Source organism: Tubulanus polymorphus, chromosome 11 (assembly GCF_964204645.1).
Source record: "Tubulanus polymorphus chromosome 11, tnTubPoly1.2, whole genome shotgun sequence".
In the NCBI taxonomy this organism is placed as follows: Eukaryota; Metazoa; Nemertea; class Palaeonemertea; order Tubulaniformes; family Tubulanidae; genus Tubulanus; species Tubulanus polymorphus.
The window spans coordinates 1,015,590-1,025,054 of NC_134035.1; the positions used below are offsets into that span (position 1 = coordinate 1,015,590).

The 9,465-nt window shown below is 37.4% G+C and overlaps 1 protein-coding gene across 1 annotated transcript; it reads left to right on the top strand.

Annotated features, from left to right (window-relative positions):
* Nucleotides 1–3,780: 3,780 nt before the first annotated feature.
* LOC141912869 (zinc metalloproteinase nas-1-like) lies at nt 3,781–6,103 on the top strand. The gene is made up of 8 exons (XM_074804286.1): nt 3,781–3,928; nt 4,010–4,073; nt 4,811–4,877; nt 4,955–5,158; nt 5,258–5,393; nt 5,471–5,551; nt 5,731–5,885; nt 6,047–6,103. Exons 1-8 carry the CDS (start codon nt 3,781–3,783, stop codon nt 6,101–6,103), a joined length of 912 nt encoding a protein of 303 aa, XP_074660387.1.
* Nucleotides 6,104–9,465: the final 3,362 nt, after the last annotated feature.

Here is a 9,465-nt window from a genome sequence, read left to right on the forward strand (position 1 = left end):
ACCCAACCGATAGGACCCGGACCGAATCAACCAATGCTACCAAACTTTATAGAACCCCCTGAACCTCCCAGCATCGACCAGATCATCATTGAGGCAGGTGGTGGCAAGGAAGGTCGGTGTCTAAGTTTTATTAATCCCCTCCTTAACGTTAGGACCTTCAACAGTTTTTCTCTGTCCTTCTATAGCAACTTGTTGTTTTGTTTAGAAATGTATTTGTTAGTCGTGTTTGTAAAGTAATTAGTCATATGTTCTTTCTGTCTTTGTTTATGGCATGTTGTTGCTCAAATTGTCTACTCACTGTCTGTCACCTTTGTTTTTCATACCTAAGTTTTTGTTACTATGCAGGAATATATATATATATAGATATAAGAGTCAGTTGAAACAGAATGAGGGACACAACACACACTTTTATTTGGCAGTTTGTACTAAGCAGTTGTTGCGGTCGGTCGGAAGCCGACCAAGCATTTGAATAAAAGATTTTATCAAGATGGAATTGATGACTTTGGATTTATTTTGACGAGCTAGTTCCCGAGTGCACTGAAAATCCTAGTTGTTACAATTGGTGGAGAACCCGTTGGCAAGATCTGACAGGCGCTGCAGGCTAACAATCTTGTGCCTAGTTTTGGATAAGTAATGGCTGTACTTTGCAAGAATTGTGGACTGAACTGTTGGAGCCGGACATGTTGTCACGCACAAAACGCATGCTGCAACCGTTGTTATATCATCGGACAATTTGCCCGATTTTGTTAGAATCCTGAGTAGCGAACCCGTCAAAAGTACGCGAAGAAAATTCGAGATCTGCCGAAGCTTATGATGTTCAATCAGCGTAAACAAATTGAAAACCTCCAAATTATCAGAGAAGGTATATGCATGAATCTGGGCGAGAATCAGTGCCCAATGATAGTTAGTTCACCAATCGACGTTGGCATCTTAGACTGGGATGATGAGCATTTGTCTGTGGATATTTTACACCCGGAGCGACTAGACACATCAAAGCTACTTGAATTCGTGAGTTACCCAGTTTTTAGCGCGATTGAGCTGGATCTCAATTTCGAAAAAATCCCTAATCATGTCACTGATCAGTGCATCTTAGTAGATAATGTGTATTCTGCTGAGGAAACCGCAGCCGATATTTCTATTCTCGATGCGAAAATCCAAAATTTGTGTTCCATTTGCGATCGATTAAAAAGACATAACTTTTCGGAATAAAAGGAATAGTGTCGTGATTGATTTGATGCTTATTAAACTTTTGTATACGCTCGCGACCATCTCTAAAGTGATATTGAGATGGCAAATGTGCCAGCAGATTAGTCAATATTTCAATGTCAAATGCCTTGTTTCACGTGTATTGTGAAATACCACGTACCCCTCCGTCTGTTTTTTTTTCCATATTATATATACCTTAGATCTCTAAAACAATTTGAGCACTTATGTCTAGTATTGTGGTTTTTGTTGATTGTGTAATTGTTTTTTTATGTTCATTGTGTAATTTGTCATATATTATGTAGTACATGTTTTCTAGATAAGATGAGATTCCGAGTAATTAGGTTTTAAATGATTTTGTAACGTTGTTGCGCTTTATAGTCAACAAGTATTGTTACGTTAGAGATATGGTTTTTTTTTAAAATTTTGTAACGTTGTTGCGCTTGGTCAACAAGTATGGTTGGATACTATTGAATTTTTTTCCTAGTTTTTTTTACATGATTTAACCCTGTAGTAGTTTCTCGACTTTAGCGTATATGCAAAAGTCGCAGAGAAAGTATAGTGGAGTATAGCAACTTGTTGTTTTGTTTAGAAATGTATTTGTTAGTCGTGTTTGTAAAGTAATTAGTCATATGTTCTTTCTGTCTTTGTTTATGGCATGTTGTTGCTCAAATTGTCTACTCACTGTCTGTCACCTTTGTTTTTCATACCTAAGTTTTTGTTACTATGCAGGAATATATATATAGATATAAGAGTCAGTTGAAACAGAATGAGGGACACAACACACTTTTATTTGGCAGTTTGTACTGAGCAGTTGTTGCGGTCGGTCGGAAGCCGACCAAGCATTTGAATAAAAGATTTTATCAAGATGGAATTGATGACTTTGGATTTATTTTGACGAGCTAGTTCCCGAGTGCACTGAAAATCCTAGTTGTTACAATTGGTGGAGAACCCGTTGGCAAGATCTGACAGGCGCTGCAGGCTAACAATCTTGTGCCTAGTTTTGGATAAGTAATGGCTGTACTTTGCAAGAATTGTGGACTCAACTGTTGGAGCCGGACATGTTGTCACGCACAAAACGCATGCTGCAACCGTTGTTATATCATCGGACAATTTGCCCGATTTTGTGAGAATCCTGAGAAGCGAACCCGTCAAAAGTACGCGAAGAAAATTCGAGATCTGCCGAAGCTTATGATGTTCAATCAGCGTAAACAAATTGAAAACCTCCAAATTATCGGAGAAGGTATATCCATGAATCTGGGCGAGAATCAGTGCCCAATGATAGTTAGTTCACCAATCGACGTTGGCATCTTAGACTGGGATGATGAGCATTTGTCTGTGGATATTTTACACCCGGAGCGACTAGACACATCAAAGCTACTTGAATTCGTGAGTTACCCAGTTTTTAGCGCGATTGAGCTGGATCTCAATTTCGAAAAAATCCCTAATCATGTCACTGATCAGTGCATCTTAGTAGATAATGTGTATTCTGCTGAGGAAACCGCAGCCGATATTTCTATTCTCGATGCGAAAATCCAAAATTTGTGTTCCATTTGCGATCGATTAAAAAGACATAACTTTTCGGAATAAAAGGAATAGTGTCGTGATTGATTTGATGCTTATTAAATTTTTGTATACGCTCGCGACCATCTCTAAAGTGATATTGAGATGGCAAATGTGCCAGCAGATTAGTCAATATTTCAATGTCAAATGCCTTGTTTCACGTGTATTGTGAAATACCACGTACCCCTCCGTCTGTTTTTTTTCCATATTATATATACCTTAGATCTCTAAAACAATTTGAGCACTTATGTCTAGTATTGTGGTTTTTGTTGATTGTGTAATTGTTTTTTTATGTTCATTGTGTAATTTGTCATATATTATGTAGTACATGTTTTCTAGATAAGATGAGATTCCGAGTAATTAGGTTTTAAATGATTTTGTAACGTTGTTGCGCTTTATAGTCAACAAGTATTGTTACGTTAGAGATATGGTTTTTTTAAAAATTTTGTAACGTTGTTGCGCTTGGTCAACAAGTATGGTTGGATACTATTGAATTTTTTTCCTAGTTTTTTTTACATGATTTAACCCTGTAGTAGTTTCTCGACTTTAGCGTATATGCAAAAGTCGCAGAGAAAGTATAGTGGAGTATAGCAACTTGTTGTTTTGTTTAGAAATGTATTTGTTAGTCGTGTTTGTAAAGTAATTAGTCATATGTTCTTTCTGTCTTTGTTTATGGCATGTTGTTGCTCAAATTGTCTACTGTCTGTCACCTTTGTTTTTCATACCTAAGTTTTTGTTACTATGCAGGAATATATATATATATATATAGATATAAGAGTCAGTTGAAACAGAATGAGGGACACAACACACACTTTTATTTGGCAGTTTGTACTGAGCAGTTGTTGCGGTCGGTCGGAAGCCGACCAAGCATTTGAATAAAAGATTTTATCAAGATGGAATTGATGACTTTGGATTTATTTTGACGAGCTAGTTCCCGAGTGCACTGAAAATCCTCCCACAGCTTTCAAAGGTCGCCTGATGACCAGTGACGGAGGTCGGCTCGCAGAACTGGACATGAGTCTGACGGAGTTACAGTACGACACTCTGTATAACAATCCGGCGAACGCGACTAACCGACAGAAAAGGAAAGCGCATTGGGAACTTTTCAAACGATGGACCGGAAATACGATTCTGTATTTCATTAAAACCACAGACGTGTTCAGTAAACTAAATCATATTCGTATTTCCGAAAACATAGAAACCGGGAGAGGATTCCATTATCTAGATTATGTCTCTTTTGTAGCCGAGGCACAAAAAGGAGAAATTCAGAAAGCGATTGACGAAATTGAAAAGACAACGTGCTTGAAGTTTGTAGCAGCTACTGATGAACATACAAATAAAATACGCATACAAAACGGCACCGGGAAAGAGACAAATTATTCAAAAAAATTCAAGTTTCGTAGATGTGGCTGAAATCGAAAGATGTTCTTTCACTTGTTCTATCAAGCTTTATTCCCAAAGGGGAATTGAAGATAGATTAAAGTAATTCTCGTATATCTAACTTTTAGTTAGGTTGTTAAAGTATTAATGAACCCTTGTCTCAAATATTTAGATTATATAACTTCTTATATATTCTGACGCCGTAAAAACCGTTACAATAATGTTTATATACATCGATACCCAGCATGCGTTATATATTAGGGGTTCTGTGTGAGTCGATGTGCACTACGTCATCAATATTTGCGTTTCATAACAATAATTACAATATTGCGAATTTCCAGTGTTCATTTTGTAATTATATATATTTCATCACAGTCATGGCCGTTAATTTCAATTTCTTTAAATGTCGTTTTGAATTTTGAGAGGACGTACCCTACATTATCAATTTAGGTTAGCCTAGTTAGACTGGTTGCCGATTTTCGGTGCATTCAAATTCCAAAAAAAGTTATTGAACCTCAATATAACATTATAGAATTATAACTGTATTATCATTAATTGTCGATAATACTATAGGCGATTTACATATGTTATTTTTTCGAGGCGCCAGTATAAGTCTTCTAAGTTTGTTTTCTTGTGTGATATTAATAAGGCTTTATATTTCTAGATGCAATTCGCACCTGGGTATGACTGGTGGCGAGCAAGCGATCAATTTACATCCAAATTGTCGAGTCGTGAGTAGATTGAAATTACGATGCCCCGTAATATGATATATTAGCTTTTATCATGATATCAGTTCGTTATTCTACAGAAACCTACGATCTTACACGAATTCGGACACGCTTTAGGACTTGTTCACGAGCATCAACTGCCCGATCGCGACGAGTATTTGAATATTCTGTACGAAAATGTCGAACCGGACTGGGCCATTTGGTTCAAGAGAATAGAATCTAATCTGGTTTTACAGTACGAGGTACCGTATGACTACCGCAGTATCATGCACTACGGGATCACCGTAAGTATCTTTACTACCTAAAGATTATGATTACTTACTCCAAACTAACGAATTCTCGTTTTATAATGTATTACAATGTCTTTCAATTCATAATGCCAGGCATTCTCGGCAAATGGTAAACAAACCATCCAAGCGAAGGACATCACGAAAGGTCATCTTATCCAGGATACCTGGGACAAAGCGTCTTTCTCGTTTTCTGACGTCAAAGTTATCAACTCGCATTACGAATGTAGCTGTAAGTTTGTTATACACTGTTCTGCGTCTACACAATTTTCACAATATAAAATCAATTGTCTTGTACGAATTTTTCAGCACATTGTCCCGAAACGGTGAAGAACAAATGCCCGCAGCCCGACTCGTTCTTGAATAAGAACTGCAGATGCGAATTCGCGTGTAAGTTTAGAAACAGTTTTCAAAGCTTATGTTCTGTATGTATAATGTCCATAGAATATACTGTTGCAGTGCACACTACAAAAGCGAAGCTGTATTTTGGGGAAATTCATAACTTATACAATATATGAGAAATGGGATTTCATGCTCGAACTATCTGGACATATAATTTCGATTTTCAGATGGCCGAGAGACTGATCCGCTAACCGGTACTGAAATAGTGGAAGCCGGCCCAACGACCGCCGTACCATGCTATGATAAAAAGAATTTTTGCCAGGAACTTGCTCGAGGCGGCGCCTGCAATACGGACCCCGGCTACATGCTCCAGAATTGTCAAGTATCATGCGGTATTTGTTCATTAACGTCCTCTAGTTCGCCCACTCAGCCCACGACTACCGGACCGATGCCGTGTTTGGACTTTGATAGAAAATGCCCCCATTGGATGAGTATAGGCTACTGCGAGACACATTATAAAACCTTCATGGAATTTTACTGTAGGAAGTCTTGCGATCTTTGCTCAACGCTTTCTACGACTACAACCACGACGACACCTGAACCAACAACTACCCAAATTGTCCCTTGTGCCGACAATAATGTCAACTGTGCCACCTGGGCAGCGGATGGTTTCTGTTTGGGAGAGTTCGAATCATATATGAGCCTGAATTGTAAGATTTCTTGCAATACATGCACAAACCCTACGACCACGACTACCCCGAGACCAACAACGACCACGACTACCCCGAAACCCACAACCACGACCGTTACATGTGTTGATTATAACGGCAATTGTAAAACTTGGGCCGATGATGGTCACTGTGTTGGAGAATACGAAGGTTATATGAGGGACCATAAGCCTTTTTACAGTTTCCAGGCGCCATTTTTTTGGGTACCCACCGGGTCCACATTGTTGAATTTTTTGTCCCTATTTTTCTCCGGTTTAATTTTTTTATTTCGTTCATATCTCTGGATTTGATTAAGATAGAAACAAAGTAAAAATATCGATGAACTCGGCTGATAATAAACTTTTTTATGATATCACTCATTTATAAAGTTAATGCAACAATGTGCGCTGGTGAAGTTATAAACATTGATATCGTCTTCCCGATAATTCAACTTGAATTATTGCTCATCTCATTCAAAAGTTCGTAATTCTTACAAATATTAATCTACATTTTTGAAATTTTCAGAACCAATAGCCATCTATATGTGGTCTTATATACCTTTTACCGTTTTCAATTATCCTTATTAGTTTTTAAGTAATTGCGAGTCAAACTTCCAAAACTCGTTTTCCCGGGTCCCCTGGGTGCATCTTTATATCAGGAAATTTCACAATTTCACCGGTCCCTACTTTGTTGAAAATCAATTTATTAAGTAACCATGGAAATAAGGGCACCTAGGTTTTTGAAAAGTGGTTATTAAAGATATATATTCTCTAGGATTTGTCAAAATAAACAAAATAACCCAGGTGTTGCTTTAACCAGCTACCTAGGTTCACAACAGATCATTTTGTCCAACGTGTTTCATTCGATTCCAAAACTGCACGTACGGGTATACGATTGCAAATGTGAAAGTCAGACATTATGTGGCACATGTATGAGGACCAAAGTCTCAATGCTGCGTCGCATTGCCGTCGCAAATTTGCATGGCTACTTACGTGAAGTGGGCTAATACAGACCTTGTGTGATCAAAACTGACTTAGAATTCGTGCCAAATCTCAAAACAACTATCAAACACACGAGATCAATTTTGACAGAAAGTAAACGAAAGTTATGTTTCTTACTAATATATTCCAAAGTTCCAATCTTTCCAACACAATCGACTAAGCCAAATATATTCAAATTCAATTTGAAACACCTTCCAGCTCTTGTCACGATCAGTAATAAAGATCGAACATCGAACATTCTCAAAAAAGCAAAGCCGATCCAACGGTTTGCAAGCGTCAAGTTTGACACAGCCGTGGCTGCCTCCATTTGTGTGGAGCTGCTGCTGAAAATTCAAAAATGTAAATCGGGTACCGGTATTTAACTGAAGACCGAGTGCTCGCCATTACACCATGGTATTTCTGATGGTTAACTTTTGAGCAACTGGCTCCAGAATCACCTGCCAAGGGCCATATTTCATTGATGCAATATACTGTGAAACGATATAATATAGACGGGAGATCAATGAAACTTAAATGCCTGACACTAAGACTTATTTCGACTTTTTTGACTATCTTAGATGATTGGGAGAGGGGTCCAAAAATAAGGACATTTTCCGCAGATTAAGGCTGTGAGTAGGGTGCCCCTCGGTGTTGAAACAAATACATCCAAAACAATTTAATTTGCAAGAGGATGAGTGATAGATTTGTAAGTTTTATGCGATCACTGTCTTGACAAAGATGGTAATCTTAATGGGAAGTTGCAGGGGTCCGGACTACCGACCCTCCAAACCCGTAGTCTGTCCCTGTGTTACTAGAAATATATCTCTATTTACCATTTTTTTCAAATAACTAGGTGCCCTTGTTTCCATAGTTACTGAAAATTTTGATTTTAACAATGTAGGACCGGTTAAATTGGCAAATTTCTTGATATAAATATGCACACATGATACTCTAGAAAACGTGTTTTGAAAGTTTGACTCGCAATTACTTAAAAACTAATAAGGATAATTGAAAACGGTAAAAGGTATATAAGACCACATATAGATGGCTATTGGTCCTGAAAATTTCAAAAATGTAGATTAATATTTGTAAGAATTACGAACTTTTGAATGAGATGAGCATTAATTCAAGTTGAATTATCGGGAAGACGATATCAATGTTTATAACTTCACCAGCGCACATTGTTGCATTAACTTTATAAATGAGTGATATCATAAAAAAGTTTATTATCAGCCGAGTTCATCGATATTTTTACTTTGTTTCTATCTTAAACAAATCCAGAGATATGAACGAAATAAAAAAACTAAACCGGAGAAAAATAGGGACAAAAAATTCAACAATGCGGACCCGGCGGGTACCCAAAAAAATGGCGCCTGGAAACTGTAAAAAGGCTTATTGTAGCGACTCTTGCGGAATATGTTCCCCAACAACGACCACGACTACCCCGAAACCCACAACAACTGTCGCTTGTCTCGATCATAACGATAACTGTCAAATTTGGTCCGATGAAGGTTACTGTGTCGGAGAATATGAACCGTATATGAGCGCGAATTGTGTAAAATCTTGTGCAAAATGTTGAATCTGTCGATAAACGAATAGAATTAAAAGCAAGTAATAATAATAGCCTTCCTAATTCTTTTTATTTCAAATTACGGTTATTTCTTGAGAAAAGCAGAAGTGATTTAAAGCTTGTTATTCGAATTCACGATTTACGGGAAGTAAGGGCGGCAAGTGGGCGATCAGATATTGCAAGGCGTTTGCTCAAGGGTGAAATGTTGAAATTCAATCATAAGCTATACACTAACGTGCACTGAGTGCTAACGCGTTTTTAAATAGCCATTAAAACCCAAGTTTCCAACCAATACAAGAAATAAGAAATTATTATATGCAGCAATCTGTTAATGACCATGGATCAGCAGCCATTTTCACCAAGAACCTAATTAGTCATAAGTGTCTGATTGATTTTACTGTTCGCTGCATAAAATTGTTGTATCCCGGATTGCTCTTTGTCTCAGCTTTAACGGTTCCTGTAAATGTCAATATTACTCAAATCCGGGTTGTTTATCATTATTTGGAAGTTAGCGAAAATTATTGTATCTTACAATCAATGATTCAGATTGAACTTGATCCACGATTTATTGAAAATCAAAATGATCTCATCTGAAAACTGTACATTCCAACAAAATACGATCATTTATAATGATAGAGAATAGCTTTAACGCTCTGTTTAAAAGTGCTTGTTAATCATATTCAATTTTATAATCACGAAAACTGG